The sequence below is a fragment of the Rutilus rutilus genome, assembly GCF_951802725.1.
Source record: "Rutilus rutilus genome assembly, chromosome: 24".
Taxonomy (NCBI): Eukaryota; Metazoa; Chordata; class Actinopteri; order Cypriniformes; family Leuciscidae; genus Rutilus; species Rutilus rutilus.
In genome coordinates, this window is record NC_140228.1 from 14,013,828 (window position 1) to 14,031,663 (window position 17,836).

Below are 17,836 nucleotides of genomic sequence, written 5' to 3' on the forward strand. Positions count from 1 at the left end.
TTCCCGTACTTGTAACAAAAGTGTCCCTCGTGGGTCAAAATGACCCGAAGCCCTAAAATTATGGTTTTGGGGTTTTTTTTGTCCAGAAAGCTTATATAATTTCATTTTGATAATATTTTTTGATTCTGCATTGTAAATGTGTTCAAATCTAACTACTTCATAACTGTGTGCAGTCTGCATTGTGACTGATTGATTTTTATTTGTAAAAATTGAAAGAAAGAAAACATTGCCCCTGTTATAAGACCCCACCCATTCATTTTAATGGGAATTCCGAGGTGTGTGTGTATGCATGTGAGTGTGTTCTGCATTGGGGATGTTCTATAGCCTCATGCCTTCATTTGTGTGTGTGTTCGTTTTGGATTGTGACCCGTGAGGGATAGATTTGTTACTTTTTTTATTACAACCACATAAACTCCTCGAATCCAGTCAATTTTTTTGTGTATATTCCAAGTTCAAGTGTGACAAAAGTGTTAAGGTCTTGAACCACTCTGATGAACACTCAATAAAAAAATAAAAATAAATGTTTTTTTTTTTTTTTTTATGAGTTTCGGGTCAAAATGACCCGAGGAGAGGATGAGGGTGATTTCAGAACGTTCAGAGAACATTCAAAAGTAACATTCTCATAATGTTTGCACATGTTTTTTATAAAATAAATATTTTTTGCTTGCAAAATAAAATTTAATTTTGAATGTTCAGAAATAATGTTTTCATAAGCAAATGAGCAAAACATTCTACCGTGTCCAAAGCAGACCGTATTTTTTCATATAAGAGACATTGCGGCCGTTTGTTACTTGAATGTGCGAGGCTTCCGGTGTCATTTGCTTCCAGTTATTTTAGTGCCAATAGTTTTACCATTTACTGCACTGTATTCATCTAGTTATTTACCTATAGTGGCTAATGAATCTGACGTCTCACACATTCACAGAAAATAGCGTTCTTCTCTCTTGCAAAATAAGGTGAAAGAAAGCTTCCTATGAAGCCACAAGACAACAAGGCAGCTCGCTAGGTTTTGGTATAGAGCTTCCATTTCAGTCCTTATTCCTAAATGTAACATGAATCATTTCAGGGGATTCACTTCTGCACAGTAGTTTTAAGTGGCCAAATGATTTATTTGAGCAACCTAAGACATAATAACAGAAGGCATTGGCAGTATTTGAGGTTGTTTGGTTGGATTTGAAGTCCTGGGTGAATTAAATCCTCTTCAGAGACTAAATGTTTGTCTGGTCCCTAAAAGTACTGCTTCAGGGAGCCACCTGCTTAGTGCAGTGACCCACTTCTATGCATCTTGGTTTTATGCTGCTCTCTCACACACACATATGATCAAATAAACGACTGTGGCCGTTTGATTACACACAATCACCCCACATTTACATATGTACACACATCTAGCTTAATGTCTTCCACAGCTGGATGCATCCCCACTCCCAAGAGAGAAAGACAGTGACAGATACTGAATGTGTTTGCTCGAAGACTAATAACTGTGTTTTGTTAAAGCAAAGCCTGTCCTCCTTTAAAATGTCTGCCTGGCAGCTCCTGTTTTCGCTCAGAGAAGAGAGGAAGGCGGCGACTGAGAGAAAGAGGCCCAGAGAAAGGGATGCATGCCTTTGTGCGCGTTCACAACCTCACACACACTCACAAAAACACCCACCCTGACACCAAAACACATACACACATATCGCATTAAAAAGGTATGCTCACAGTTACACAAAAAAAAGATTCGACCATGACCGTACTTGAACGTGTGTATTCTATTACTCATGATTATTGCTTAGTTTTGCCTCAATGGCTTGTTTTTCTCGGTTTTCGTTTTTTCCCGTCACATTTACATACAGCAGCCACAGAAAGTATTTGAACATTAAACAATATTAAATATTTTGTATCTAATGCAATGGTGCAATTTTGGACATAATGCTTATTTTACAATACTGACCAAGTCTGTACTTCATTGCGCTAATCTTTTAATTGCCTTTCTTAAATAAATAAACTTGAAATATTGAAGTATTAAACGTTTAAATATTGTTTAAACATTTTTTTTAGTACATGTCTGGAATACTTGATTCTGATTGGTCAGAATATATTGTATATTGTTATATTTGTATATTGACCTGTAAACCAATCTCCTACAGTATTCTTGTTTCATATCTCATATCTGTTTGTTCCCACATAATAAGATCATTTAATCTCTAATCAATATTCCAAACTTATGTGGTAAGTAGCCATGCATTTAGTGGGATAATGTACAGTCAGATGGTTATTTTCACAAAATGAAATCATTGAAGGTTATACAAGACCCCTTCCAACTACATGTTTGTATTGAGTTTGGTTATAAATCATTTGGTATATATTTTGCTTGAATATGTACAGGTCATTACATAAACCTATTTGACCACAGCATGCAGCAATTTCTAATTTTAGAAATAATTGGTTAGTAGTCAAGGGACAGTGAGTTCACTAGAAGAGAGGTCAGTATGTGTAATGTCTTTATATAAGTATTTCATTACATACACTATTTTCTAATCTCATTCTCTCTCACTTGCACTTTCTGACAGTTGATACTTTTGTTTAGAGGACAGTTGAAGCTTATAATAAATATGAGAATATAGATTAGCATTGGAAATAATGTATACCTGATTTATATGGTAATAGGATTTAAGATTGCATTTTCTAGCTAATACAGTGTCACAATCCCCATTAGTAGCCTACTATAGATCACACACTCCTCCTGCTGGCCATATAATGAACTGATCAGTGTAAATCAGTTGACTGAAAACTGATCTGAAATCAGTTCCTTCATTAAATATTTAGACATTGAGGTACTAAAACAGTTAAAAAATGTGTCCACTGTATTTCTAGATAAACATTTAGAAACTGTGTCCACTAAGAAAGTAAATTTTCTTAATTTATTTAATCTCGTTCTACAAAAAAAGTTTGTTTTTTAAGCATAATCATCAAAAAGTATATAAATGTATTATTAAAACAAGAAATATGTCAATTGGGTAAGAACATTATATTATTTAAATCTAAAATAAATTGTTTAAAATGATCAAATGTATTAATGTATCTTGTTTTGAGGTTGTTCAGGATGTGTACATTGTTCTGGAAGACACATATTAAGAAAACTGTGTTTTTCTGTGTCTGTGGAATTGTGTTGTGAATGAAACTATCCATCCTAGTCATGATGTTACGCAAGCCAGGTCAGAGAGGGGACAGGTATGAGCTGCCTTCTCAGCCGTCCAATCAGTTTTTAACAAGTCCAAGCAAAAGCAAAGCGAGCAAAACTTTTCTCTCTTCTCCTCATCTCCCTTTCCCTTTCTCTCTATGCATTACGAGAGCTCAGAGCCTCCCGCTGCGTTTCTTTCATCGTCTCCCTTCGCTCAACGGCACTTCTCCTCCCTCTCCCTCCGCTTTCTTTAAAAGCGTATCAAGTCTCTTTTCAAAGAAGCTTGCCGTTCCCAGCTCCATGCAGTCAGCTGTCAGAAACACGCTCATGCACATAAACTCTTACAGCTCAAAGAAGTCTAACTGAAAGACTTGACTGCAGGTATCTGTGAAGCGATGGATGCCTCCCTGTCTCTCTCTCTCTCTCTCTCTCAGAGAACACTGACCTGATACAGCTGTAACATTCTTTCAGTCGGTTTTTCAAGCAGACTCCTAATGTGTGTTTTCCTGTTTTGTGCCCGCAGCCTATCAGCAACGCAGACTTTATAGTCCCTGTGGAGATTGACGGAACAGTTCATCAGGTACAGTTCAAGTGGGTTCAAATGTGGCCGTGGGTAAATGTTCACACTTTGTCGGAATCTGGACTGTTTTTTGGGATTCAGTGTCACTTAACCTCAACAATCGGTGTCATGAAATTAAATTAAAGAAATATTCTGGGTTCCATACAAGATGAGATCAATCGTCAGCATTTGTGGGATAATAAAAAAATTATTATAAATTAAATCGAATTAAGGTTTAAGGTGGTTAAAACTGGTGCATTATTTGAGCCGTAAAGTTTAAACCATCTTTTTTACAGCCACTTACCACATTGAGTTTTTTTACATTAAAATCATAGTAACGTGGTAATTACATGTTGTGGCTGTACGAAAAGTGAAATTATGGTAAACGGTAGCTGTGGTTGCCAAAAATGTTCCATAAAAAATATACACATGCTGAGGTAAATACTAGTATATGACTATATATAGAGTGCATGGTGTCAAAAACATTAATTCAGCATCATAAGATCTAACATAAAACTCTAATGTACATTAATGGTAAGAAAGAACTAAGAAGAAACCCCATTAAAATGTGAGCTGTCATTTTTTTCACTGTAAATTATAAAATGTCCAAAAACTACATTTATACAACAACAGTATTTTACTGTAAAATTACATTAAAAGTCCCATTAGATCTGTTACTGTTTTTCACTGTATCCACCTTATTTTTATCTACACATTTGTAACTTAAATCCCTTCAATTGTAAGTGCCTCACTTTAACCCTGAGTTTTGCTTTTTTATAGAAAATATTTTTTTTGGTTATCAACATTAAGCCACAAATGCTGTCCTTTTAACTTAACTTTTACTGAACCCGGAATATTACTGTAAAAATACATCTTCGTGATGGCCACGTCGCTGTTCTGTGGATTTTCTGCCATATTAAGACATCAGCTGCTGGAATACATCTGCGAAGTGGCTGATACCTGGTTCAAGTAATCCAGGATAGGCTTTGTGGATCAGGGTCGGCCTGTTCTTGGTTACTTGCACTTGGTTACAGCAACTGATCGACAAGTTCAAGACTGAAAAGCTACGAAGAGGTTTGTTGAAAGTTCAGTGTCAGCGTCTCCCCTGTCTATTTCCAGGAGTCAGAAGTGATTTGTTTCCATCAGTAATAGCTGTTTATTTGGTTTGTTTGAAGGTCTACGTGCTGAAGAGGCCTCATGTGGATGAGTTTCTGCAGAAAATGGGCGAACTCTTTGAATGTGTTCTTTTTACAGCCAGCCTGGCTAAGGTAAGGCTCTCTAAGGTTTCTTCACACTGCATATAAACCATTTGATCCATTTCTAGTCAATATTTTACAGACTCGATTTATAGCAACGGAAGTCATTTTCAATAAAAGTTGATGATTTTTCAGTGGCATTAGCAACATTACCATTGCAGTGTGTGCGCATCCCTGTGACTCAACAAAGTTAAGAAAAGTTTAACTTTATGCAAATAAGTGATGAAGTGAAGTCTCCTGTGAGATACTCGAGGTGGAACGGAGGACGATAATGTTATTGAGAGTATATATATTTATATAAAAAGCTATGTGTGGAAAAATGAGTCATACAGTTTGTCAGTGGTGAGTTTGGTTCATGCATTGTTAATCATTCATCTCATTGATATGATGTATAATGCACCTCTGGTATTTATATAAAATTCTTCCTGTAGAACATTCAATTTTAGCAACAAGAAAACTAATTTGTTGTTAAAATAGTATTACATCTATATTTTAATGCTGCTTTTCATCTGTGTGTGTATATATATATATATATATATATATATATATATATATATATATATATTTATGTACATTAGAGAATAATATATATATATATATATATATGTGTATATATATATATATGTGTGTAATATAGTTATTATACATAATAATATGTATAATATATATATATAATATATTTAATGATTTATTTTTGTTTATGTGTTTTAATTAATCTATTCTATCTATTTTATTATCATCATTATTATTATTATTATTAAAGAATAGCATTCTTGAGTACTATTAACACTCTGCCTCCATTAATCTACAGTATTAGGACACAGTTCAGCTTCAGTTTTAGAATTTATTTTTGGTAACACTTTATTTTACAGAGCCCTTGTTACATATGCCACATGTACTTACTGCTGTAATAACAGTAAATTAACTAACCCTAAACCAAACCTTAGCCCTAATAATATTGTAAGTACATGTTGTTAAATAATATTACTCAGTACTTAAAGTAATAGTTCACCCAAAAACTTTAATAACCCATAATTTACTCACACTCAAGCCATCCTAGGTGGATATGACTTTCTTTTTTCAGCCGAACACAATCAGAGTTCTATAAAAAAAAATATCCTGGCTCTTCCCAGCTTTGTAATGGCATTGAATAATGCCGAGTTTTTGAAGCTCCAAAAAGTGCATCCATCCATCTCGACTCCAGTGGGTTAATAAATGCCTTCTGAAGTGAAGCGATGGGTTTTAGTAAGAAAAATATCCATATTTAAAATTGAATAAACAATTCTTACCTGAGCTTACGATACGCCTATGTCAGACATCGGGTCAGAGGTCACCCTTCCACTGGAACTCGACCCTCTCATGAACGTGTGTACGGGCGAGGGAGGGGCTTCATACAGACAGGAATGAAACAGAGCATTAATGTTTTTGGAAAAATCAAGCATGAAAGCCTATTCTAGTAGACCCCAAAACAAAATCAATAGGTCCCCTTTAAATATTAAAGATAGTGTAATTATATTGTAAATATAATTGCTGTATTGGTTGTGTACTACGCTCATAGCTGTCCCTGTTTTTGGTCTGGTAGTATGCTGACCCTGTAGCAGACCTGTTGGACCAGTGGGGTGTGTTCAGGGCACGGCTCTTCAGGGAATCCTGTGTGTTCCACCGGGGGAACTACGTCAAAGACCTCAGCCGACTGGGCCGGGAGCTCAACCAAGTCATCATAGTGGACAACTCACCTGCCTCCTACATCTTCCATCCAGAGAACGCTGTACGTACCGTACCACTGTGGCCCGCACCTGCAGTCGACATGACGTTACAGCATCAGAATACACTTGTACACTATAATATAGGCTGCATGTTGACTCCTAGAACTTGTGATGTGTGCGAATGTGTCTTTTATCCTTGAATCATTTTTTTCAGTGGAACTAATGAGGTAGAACCCAGCCGCTGGCTCTCTGCACTCCTTTGTCAAAACTTCACATCAATTATAGACTGTAGCAAGAGACCCGTGGAGGAAACTGCAGATCCTACCTCAGTGCTGTCACCTCCTACACTTGCTCGCATCTGTCCTCTTATTAGATTTGAAGGTGTTATTCTGTATTCAAACTAATGAGCCGAAAGTGCTTATTAAAGCCTGTTATCTTTAAGATGGTGGAGACTTCTTCTCAAGACACTGCACAGAGTTGGCAAAATAAGTTGGTTTGCTGAGTCACGTATGCCTTTATCTGCCACTGCTGTCAACAGTTCCTCCTGCGCGATAAATCGGAATAAAATAAAAATCTCAATACGGCTTAGTTAACTGAATCAAGAAACAACTTCTATATTATAGGAGACTATTTTAATGACATTTTTAAGAGAACAGAACAAGTTTCAGTTATTTTGCATAGTTCTGTCATGACATCTCTCTGAGAGATTAGCATGGTAATGGATATGGCAGTGTTAATGTATTTGGTCTTGGCGGAATAGATCTGCTACGCTGCCGCTGCTTCAGAGCTAGTGCAGAAACTTGCTACTGCCAATACATTCACAGACATTGCTGTGAGCATGTAAGACATGCATGAAATAACCCCGTAGCAGATCTATACAGGTGGAGCTGGGGAAGGTGGAGGGTTTCTGAAAAGCGCGCTGCAGACTGCTAACTGCAACACTACCGGTATTGAATGTTGAGCTGCAGCTCATTGGCCGCTGATGCAACAGCAACCAATCAGCTGCGCTATGTAGATGACGATGCGATCGCTGCCAAATGAGCATAGACTGTAAAAAAATATGGACGACGCCCCTTCGCTCTCTTCCATTGGTGAGAACTGAAGCCGCCAGTGTGCCGATATGGCGCTGACATCTTGGGGTTTGAGTCTGCGCAGTAGCGATTTCGGGACCAGACTTGCGCAGTAGTGAGCAGGAAGTAAAGCCTTGAAATCAAGGCCCCGCCCTCATTCTCGGTGTAAAATAATTAATTATAGAAATTTAGATATTAAATTTAAAGCTCCAATCTCCTCAGTCCTCAGAAGATCCCGAAAAAAAAGTGTGTTGGTGCTTCAGTGACTACTTCGCTCAGAGAACCTGTCAATCACAGCTGTCAATCATGACGTCACACCGCCGTTTTTATAGCATCAAATAACTAACTGAAAACAAACTTATTTTAAAAACAAACACTTGAATTTACATCAGCGTGATTAAAAACTACAGTAAATGACAGAAACCACCTTCGGAAAAAAGATATTTGAAGTGTAATTAATTAAATTGTTTAGTTGGTCTCAACTCCCGTTGAACAACACAGGGAGGCGGGGTTTATGACCTATACTAGGACCAGTCACCGGGGGGGCGATCGAGACGTTTTGGCTTCACTTTTCAGGGCTTGTGCGGCACGCTTGCAAATGAGTTAAGGACATATCAGCCACATCTAGAGTTTCATGCCAGAACTTTCATTCACAATTGTTATTTTGCATTTGGTTGCATATACATTTTCATTTTTATTCTTCATAGTACCTTCATTACACATACCCATCCTGTACATTTTGTATCGTGTTTATATATACAGTACTGTGCAAAAGTTTTAGGCATGTTAATACCCCCCCCCCCCCCCAAATGGTTTTAAGTCAGTTATTTATATCTTTTGCTGTAGTGTGTCAGTAGGAAATATCAGTTTACATTTCCAAACATTCTTTTTGCCATTAATTGTAATAATCCAGTGAGATTTGTGTATGCACGAGGAGTCTGACAACAGCCGGTATGATCTGATCTCACCATCATCGAGTCCGTCTGTGATTACATGAAGAAACAGAAAAAACTGAGACAGACTAAATCCAGAAGAACTGCGGGAACGTCTCCGAGATGCTTGAAGAAACCTTCCTGCAAAGCTACCTGAAAAACGATGCGCAAGTGTACCTGGACAAAAGCCGTTTTAAACGCAAAGGGTCGTTATACCATATGTTGATTTGAATTAGTTAATAGAAGTTAAATCATAAATAAATTCAATTTGTGATTTTATTTTTGAAAGCGTTCTCACTTTACAGCATTTTAACACAAGTGCCAGTACTTTTCACAGTTCTGTAGCTTTGCAGGAAGGTTTCTTCAAGCATCTCGGAGACGTTGTATAAGCTACTGGATGCCTTGAATTTCCTTCGGGATCGATAAAGTGTCAATCGTTTAGTTCATGAAATTCATTCAATCTTGCTTAATACTAATTTACTGAGCATAGTTGGTAGTTTGACAAAAGCGTTTTTCGGCATGTGCTTAAAGTGTGTTTCTGTGTTTGCAGGTGCCGGTGCAGTCGTGGTTTGATGACATGACAGACACAGAGCTGCTGGATTTACTGCCACTGTTTGAAGGCCTGAGCAGGGAGACGGACGTTTACGGTGTGTTACAGAGCCTGAGGACCAGGTAGCACACGGGTCCAGCAGCACTGCCTTGCAAACACAAACGCCCCCCCCCCCCCCCCCCCATCCGTCTCGGGTCGAGCCGATGTTCAGTTCTGGCCTCTAGAGGACACCACTCACCCAACGGACGCCACTTTATCTCTCTCAGTGGACCAACAGCCAACAATATTCCTTGGCGAGCAAATCTATACACTCGTGAAGAAAACAAAGCGTCATCTTTTTAAGAGAAACACAAGAGTTTACTATCCTTGAGTATATTTAACAGGAAAAAAGAACAGAGAAACAACAAGACGTGCTATTTTTCCGGACCGGCGTGAAAAAAAAAGAGTTTTTTCTGTTCAGGCTATGCAGGCAGTCTTTTCCGTGGCATCATCGGTAGTTCCAGCAACTGTGATTTTATTTTTTCTCGTTCTCTTGTACCAAACAAAGTGCCTTCTGACTGTTGTTTTTATGTGGACACAAATGAGTTTTTGTATGCTGCATATTTACAATTCGAAACCTTTAAACAAACACTTACTGTAAGACCAAGGCAAACGATGAGTCTTTTAAAATTCATGAAGACTTTACGGTGACGGTCAGGAGATTTCACTGGACTGAATGATATTATCGAGCGAAAGATGATGCCGTTATTTTCTTGGGTTATTTTATGCCTTCGAAAATACAGCATCGTGTTCAAAAGAAATGTTTGCATCTATTACCCAACTGTGATTTGAACTAATAATACAACATATATTGTGAAAAAAGCGGTAATCAACAATCCAATATGTCAGGATTTGAAATTTATAATCTTCATTATCAAAATAAAAGATGCAATCAATATAAAGAATGGCTCACATGTTTGTGTCTGTTTGTGTGCATTACACTTGAGTAAGTTTCAAAGGGATGCTGGGAAGCCATGAGCGGATTACACAGTGAGTCCATTGTACAGGATCTTTACAGAACAGTGAATTTAAATATGCTTGGTTTTCCTCAGCAAGATTGATTTTGTGTCCTCAGAAATGTGGACTGTGTAGTTAATGAGCAAACTGTGCGCTCGTCTAGTTTGATGCATGATTTGCCGTGAACCTTAAGCGGTTCACTTACAGAGAAGCAACTAAAAGGCCACCAGTGACAGTAGAGTCATTTTTGGTGGTAAAACTTTGGAAAAGGCATTTCTTTTTTTTTAGCCATGAAAATATATGTGGATACAGTCAGCTGTGGATGTATACATTAATGAGTTTTGTATCTGTTGACCTTGGAGTCTGAGGTAAGATGGGTTTTTTTTACATTTTCACAAATATTTCATATTTTTAACTCAGTTTAAAAGTGAAAAGACCGCTTTAAGGAAAATATTTCGACTTGACCTGATAAAAAAAATACTTTTTGTTGGTGTAGCCTTATGTAGTCAGATTGATTTAGTCATTAAATAATTTTTCTGGCTTAAATAAAACTAGTTAATTCACCCCTTGAAACATTTATTTCAGATTTTTACAATATATTTACACTGTCAGTAGTTCCTGATCTCAATGATTAGCTTCAGAATATCCAAATATGGTAACTCAGAAACCTCTGTGAATCACACGACCTTGAGCTTTATGGGCCGTGTGTGTTTGAGGGTATAATATGACATTTTGAATTTGGGTGCTGTCAGAGAGATGTTTGCCTAAGGTGTATCTGGGATGGGGGATGAAAGGAATAGCTGAATATGAGCTCTCATATGTTGGGCTGCTCCTCTGGATATGACTCATAACTGTTTGCTTTACTATTGTCATGAATGTTTGTCTATGTGTGCGTTCTGCACCGAGAGGGAAGGACACGCTGTTCTATGCCAACTAGTGAAAAAATACTCTTAAATCCTAAAGGTTCCTTCCTTATGCTTATTTGAGTAATGCAGTCAAACTAAGCGGTTACCACCAACATACTGCCATGGACAGGTTTGTGTTGCTTAACAAACAATTTAATGGATTACTTAACCGGCTGGCAAACCTATTATGTAATAATGACATTGGGGCAATTTTGTCCAAACCCTATTGATCTCTTTCCCTAAACAGTGTCAGTGAGTTTCTTCACATTAAATTGACATTGAGAAGAAAGAAGCTATAATTGTATGCTGGAAATTGTTATTTCTGTTTCAACAGGCCTTTGAGAGGGTGGAAGTAACAAAAATTACGGAACCCCTAAAGGGAAAAAATATGAGATGGGAGAAAAATGAATAAATTTACATTTAAATGATCAAAAATAGCCATATTTTACATTATAAATTCATTACTTTCATTATTAATTTTTATTAGTGATGTTGCTGAATTCGATAGATAGATAGATTAGATAGATAGATCATTAAAACTGATATTTTCACTCAGGAAAGAAGCTTTTTCTTTCCATATCGCCCTCTTCCTCAGAATGGCATTCTGGCCTGCAGTTAAGGTGAAGCCTCGAAACCTTAATGAAGCACCACTCTGCCGCTTATCTTTATTTGTTAGCGCCTGATGGGCCGTTTGCCATAGTTTGCCTCTGATATCTGTCCAAGAGCCTCTCGCAGGGGATTCGTTCGCTCAGTCTCTCCATCTGCTGGAGTGGAAGACATTCATCACTGTCTCCTCTCTCTGGATCTCCTGAGTGTCTGTGTGGCGTTCCCGTCTGATGCCTTCCTTATGATCTAAGAGTGAAAGAGCTGAGACAGAGCTGATGTGAGCGCAATCCAGACACGCTTGAGTCTCTCTGACATCCACCAACTTGAAGCTTGTTTTAGATCACTGAGGGAATGCCTGATTGAGACAGGGATTCCTAATTCATGTAAAGAGTTATAGTTCAAGTTCACCCAAAAAGACGTTGTTTCAAACACACCTTGCATTCATTTTCATTTTCAGAATTGAAAATATAAACAATGTCCTGGTCCATTTTTTTTTCATGCAAATATCATTTATTGTGAACTGCTTTCAACCTTCAAAAAGCATGGAACAGGCTAACTCCATAAAAGAGTTTTTCTTTTTAAAGGTTTATTTATAGGGTTATGTACGTAAGAGGTCAAAGGGACGCCTAATCTTGTCCATATAAAGTCCTGTGTGAGTATTAAGGTGTGTTTTTCACCTGTAGGGCTGGACATATACAAGCCCTTCCCTGATCAGCACACATTCACTATACACACAGGGAGCCGCTCATAGACATTCATCATAACTCATTAATACATCAATACCCTGAACAATACTTCTGTGTGCCACGTACAGGTAAGAACAAAACTATTAGAATTCATCAGTCATTGAATGGTACGTTTACAGTTATACAGTTCTTGAAGGATATTTTTAGTATAGGCTACTGTGTGTGCCAAAGTTTTACATGATTATTATTATAACCAGTTGTATGAGATTCAAAACTGATCTCAAAGTATCTTTTATTTGCAATTCAAGCAGCTTTAGTTAGTTTCTAGCACATTATTTTGTTATGTGTAACTTAAACTTATAAATTTGTCATAAAGAATCAAAAGTTCATGCATGACCTAACTCGCACTGGGAAATATGAGACTAAACCATGTAAATGATTAGGACTAATGGAAAAACCTGTCGACTATTGTTTAAAAAGCTTTGTCAATAGACAGGAAAACCAGTAATTCAGGACAGAAAGCACACAAAACTATTAAATACGCAGTGCTTGTACAGCTTTAGTAATACGCTGTTTGTCAGAGAGTGATCAGATGAATGTCTTATTTGAATGTAACAGGATCATATGAGAGATTAAAAGCTGTTGAGACCGATATTACTTCTGATTATTAGTAGATTCTGACCAACTGTGCTTCAGTTTGTCTGTTTTCTCATTGAAGGCCATTTTCTGAAAAGTCAAATATTTCTGTTTGTTTTGGGTATATGACAAAAAAATTTCATTCGGGATGGTGTCTTCTATCCTTGCGCTCCTTCTGTGTTCATGCTCCACCCTTAATACAATATTTCAGTCAATATTTTCGCGCCCCAGTTTCTTAGCAACGGCTGCTGTGATTATGAAAGGTCAGCGTTTCTTTTCACTGTTAACGTTGAGTTTTATGAGAGAGGATTGGTTGCTGATGTGTAGTTGTTGTTTACTTGCGGTGCATTATTTATTTGCAGGCAACCTTCACAGCTTGTCTGAATATGCTTTTTGAATGGATTCTCAAGCAAAGCACTTAGTGTATGATAAAACGTCTGAAACAGATTTTGGCCATCATATGACTCCAGTGGCAAAATTTTCCCAGTAATGTGCAATGTGAATAGTGACCTGTTCTAAATTAGCTTTTGATACAAATTTCTATTGCCAAGTATAGTTTTTGTGTTTACTGAGCAGATTCTTCAATGTGAAATCCATTTGTTGCCATGGTACTGGGCGGCACTGTTTATTAGTGGAACAGAATCTCAGGAGGAAGCGAAATCTCCATATCATCTTCATCCTTTCAAAAACCATCTGTTCTCAAGTCACTCAGTGTTATGAGTGATGAAGGACCAGATTTTTGTTCAAAATATTGCTCTCTGATATTTCACATTTGCAAAGATCTGTCATAACATTTTATGTTTGAACATGAAATCTATCTATCTATCTATCTATCTATCTATCTATCTATCTATCTATCTATCTATCTATCTATCTATCTATCTATCTCTATTTCTCTGTCTGTCTATCTGTCGATCAATCTGTCGATCAATTTGTCTGTCTGTCGATCGATCTGTCTATTTGTCTATCAATCTGACTATCAATCTGTCTATCTGTCTGTCTGACTATTAATCTATCTGTCTGTCTGTCGATCGATCGATCCGTCTATCTGTCGATCGATCTGTCTGTCTGACTATCAGTCTGTCTATCTGTCTGTCTGACGATCGATCGATCCGTCTATCTGTCGATCGATCTGTCTGTCTGACTATCAGTCTGTCTATCTGTCTGTCTGACGATCGATCGATCCGTCTATCTGTCGATCGATCTGTCTGTCTGACTATCAGTCTGTCTATCTGTCTGTCTGACGATTAATCTATCTGTCTGTCTGTCTGTCGATCGATCGATCTGTCTATCTGTCTGTCTGACGATTAATCTATCTGTCTGTCTATCTGTCGATCGATCTGTCTGTCTGACTATCAGTCTGTCTATCTGTCTGTCTGACGATCGATCGATCCGTCTATCTGTCGATCGATCTGTCTGTCTGACTATCAGTCTGTCTGTCTGTCTGACGATTAATCTATCTGTCTGTCTGTCGATCGATCAATCTGTCTATCTGTCTGTCTGACGATTAATCTATCTGTCTGTCTATCTGTCGATCGATCTGTCTGTCTGACTATCAGTCTGTCTATCTGTCTGTCTGACGATCGATCGATCCGTCTATCTGTCGATCGATCTGTCTGTCTGACTATCAGTCTGTCTATCTGTCTGTCTGACGATTAATCTATCTGTCTGTCTGTCTGTCGATCGATCGATCTGTCTATCTGTCTGTCTGACGATTAATCTATCTGTCTGTCTATCTGTCGATCGATCTGTCTGTCTGACTATCAGTCTGTCTATCTGTCTGTCTGACGATCGATCGATCCGTCTATCTGTCGATCGATCTGTCTGTCTGACTATCAGTCTGTCTGACGATCGATCGATCCGTCTATCTGTCGATCGATCTGTCTGTCTGACTATCAGTCTGTCTATCTGTCTGTCTGATGATTAATCTATCTGTCTGTCTGTCTGTCGATCGATCGATCTATCTATCTGTCTGTCTGACGATTAATCTATCTGTCTGTCTATCTGTCGATCGATCTGTCTGTCTGACTATCAGTCTGTCTATCTGTCTGTCTGTCGATCGATCTGTCCGTCTATCTGTCGATCGATCTGTCTGTCTGACTATCAGTCTGTCTATCTGTCTGTCTGACGATCGATCGATCCGTCTATCTGTCGATCGATCTGTCTGTCTGACTATCAGTCTGTCTATCTGTCTGTCTGACGATTAATCTATCTGTCTGTCTGTCTGTCGATCGATCGATCTGTCTATCTGTCTGTCTGACGATTAATCTGTCTATCTGTCGATCGATCTGTCTGTCTGACTATCAGTCTGTCTATCTGTCTGTCTGACGATCGATCGATCCGTCTATCTGTCGATCGATCTGTCTGTCTGACTATCAGTCTGTCTATCTGTCTGTCTGACGATTAATCTATCTGTCTGTCTGTCTGTCGATCGATCGATCTGTCTATCTGTCTGTCTGACGATTAATCTATCTGTCTGTCTATCTGTCGATCGATCTGTCTGTCTGACTATCAGTCTGTCTATCTGTCTGTCTGTCGATCGATCTGTCCGTCTATCTGTCGATCGATCTGTCTGTCTGACTATCAGTCTGTCTATCTGTCTGTCTATCTGTCTGTCTGTCTGTCGATCGATCTATCTGTCTGTCTGTCGATCGATCTGTCTGTCTGATGATCAATCTGCTTATCTGTCTGTCTGTCTGACGATTAATCTGTCTGTCCATCTGTCTGTCTATCTATCTGTCCATCTGTCTGTCTGTCTGCCTTTCTAATGTTCAAATATGCAAATTTTATCTCATTATGTAATGTAGAAGATGTGTTTATAAGTGTTATATGTGGTTATATACAGTGGATATCTGTTTTAATTCAGATAGTTTGAGCGTTGAGATTTCTTCTCAGAATCCATCAGAATGACTGAAGCCCAGGATGTGTTTAAAAACATCCAGCGAAAGCCTGGCCTGCAGATCTGGACCATCAATGTAAGAGACCACTGTTGTTTGCTCCCCTTTTTGTGAGCTCTATGATTTAATATTTATAAATAAAAAAAAATAACATGAAAACAAGTCAAACTGACATTGCATTTTTTATTATTCACTGTATTATGTATTATTCTGTTTTCTGTTTCTTTAGAAAATGAAAATGGTCCCTGTCCCAGAGCAAGCGTTTGGAAATTTTTTTGAGGGTGACTGCTATATAATTCTTTATGTAAGTCATTTCAATCTAATTCTTCAGGTCATTTCAAGTAGTGCTTTTGGAAAGGCTTACTACACATGAACACTTCTGAAAATCAGTTGACAATAATCTCATAGAACTTTGTCCAGTTGAATTTTTAAAGCTACTCTTTTTCCAATGTTAATGCATGGTGGATTTTTCTTGGTTAATTAAAAAAAAAATCATAAATTCATTTATATAAGTTATGTTATATAATATTATATAAATATAACATTTAGTGCTGTCAAAACGATTAATCGCGATTAATCGCATCTAACATAAGTTTGTGCATATATATATATATGTATGTGTGTGTGTGTGAGTGTGTCTGTGTATGTATGTATGTATGAATGTGTGTGTGTGTGTGTGTGTGTGTGTGTGTGTGTGTGTGTGTGTGTGTGTGTGTGTGTGTGTGTGTGTGTGTGTATACAGTATGTACACACATATATTAGGTATGTATGTTAGACGTAGCCTAATTAATCACAATCAATCAATTTGACAGCACTAATAAAATTATAAATAACAATTTGAATTAATTGATTAATTAATTTATTATTACTGATGTACTACACTGTAAAAAAATTCTAACCTCCCCAACTCAAAATCTTCTAGTGACTGGTCACATCTAAATTTTAAAATTAAATTTACAGAATTTCACTTGGGCCAATTGAAAAATTTAGATGTGACCAGTCAGTCACTAGAAAATTTTGAGTTAGGGAGGTTAGAAATTTTTTACAGTGTAAAAATAGGTGCATGAAACCTTTTTAAACATGGGTGTATCTGTCCTCAAGCAATTTTTCCTGTTTCAACCAGGTGAGCAACAGCACCACACAATCCACTGATATCCACTACTGGATAGGCAACACTTCCTCTCAGGATGAGCAGGGAGCCGCAGCTATATATGTAACTCAACTGGATGAGTATCTCGACGGCAGTCCCGTCCAGTACCGGGAGGTCCAGGGATCTGAATCAGCCAAATTCAAAAGCTACTTCAAGAGTGGCCTCATGTGAGTGAAAGTGAAAGTAAAATATTTTGGCTTGCTCATGCCAATTCCATAATGGTCTGATTATGTCCTGTTCCTGCAGATACAAAAAAGGTGGTGTGGGATCAGGATTCGCTCATGTGGAGACCAATACGTATAACATTCAGCGCCTGCTCCACGTCAAAGGGACAAAACACGTGACCGCCAGAGAGGTGAACTACTGTACCAGACACCTCGAATCACAATGCAAAATTAAGATTTCTTCTAAAGTGAAGGCTCAGATCATGAATATTAAAAAGTTGATGCTTTCTTGACTCCTTAGGAGCATATAGTCACAACCCATAATTAATATTCATGAGCCACCCCTTCCTCATAGTAGAATATGTAGAACTAGGCTATCCACTGACTACATTTTGCCAAGACATGTTCCTGGGTAAATATATTTTACTGTAAAAATGCATTCCTTTCCAAAAATGTTGTCCTAACCCTACCCATAACTTATCCCTAAAATCAATGGAAATGAAGAGGTGAATAACTCTGATGTAGAAGCACCCAATCCTGGTTCTAAGCTTAATCTTGACAAA

At 37.7% G+C, this 17,836-nt stretch overlaps 2 protein-coding genes across 9 annotated transcripts in view; both read left to right on the plus strand.

Moving 5' to 3' along the window:
* ctdspla (CTD (carboxy-terminal domain, RNA polymerase II, polypeptide A) small phosphatase-like a) overlaps window positions 1-10,183 on the plus strand; it is a 36,924-nt gene extending 26,741 nt beyond the window's left edge. For 2 of the 4 annotated variants that reach the window (XM_084398965.1, XM_084398966.1), the window contains 5 exons: window positions 3,174-3,210; window positions 3,684-3,740; window positions 4,895-4,987; window positions 6,558-6,743; window positions 9,234-10,183. In XM_084398965.1, coding sequence (XP_084255091.1) covers window positions 3,174-3,210; window positions 3,684-3,740; window positions 4,895-4,987; window positions 6,558-6,743; window positions 9,234-9,359 — 499 coding nt within the window. In that variant the 3' untranslated portion in view covers window positions 9,360-10,183. The remainder of the gene's footprint in view (window positions 1-3,173; window positions 3,211-3,683; window positions 3,741-4,894; window positions 4,988-6,557; window positions 6,744-9,233) is intronic. The other 2 variants (XM_084398964.1, XM_084398963.1) reach the window with 1 other exon arrangement.
* A 229-nt stretch (window positions 10,184-10,412) lies between these two features.
* The window catches only part of vill (villin-like), a 19,066-nt gene continuing 11,642 nt past the window's right edge, over window positions 10,413-17,836 (plus strand). Inside the window, exons 1-6 of one of the 5 annotated variants that reach the window (XM_084398955.1) lie at window positions 10,413-10,597; window positions 12,424-12,554; window positions 15,929-16,037; window positions 16,189-16,263; window positions 17,083-17,276; window positions 17,356-17,464. In XM_084398955.1, the coding sequence (XP_084255081.1) occupies window positions 15,969-16,037; window positions 16,189-16,263; window positions 17,083-17,276; window positions 17,356-17,464 (447 nt within the window). In that variant the 5' untranslated portion in view covers window positions 10,413-10,597; window positions 12,424-12,554; window positions 15,929-15,968. The remainder of the gene's footprint in view (window positions 10,598-12,423; window positions 12,555-15,928; window positions 16,038-16,188; window positions 16,264-17,082; window positions 17,277-17,355; window positions 17,465-17,836) is intronic. The other 4 variants (XM_084398956.1, XM_084398957.1, XM_084398958.1 and 1 more) reach the window with 4 other exon arrangements.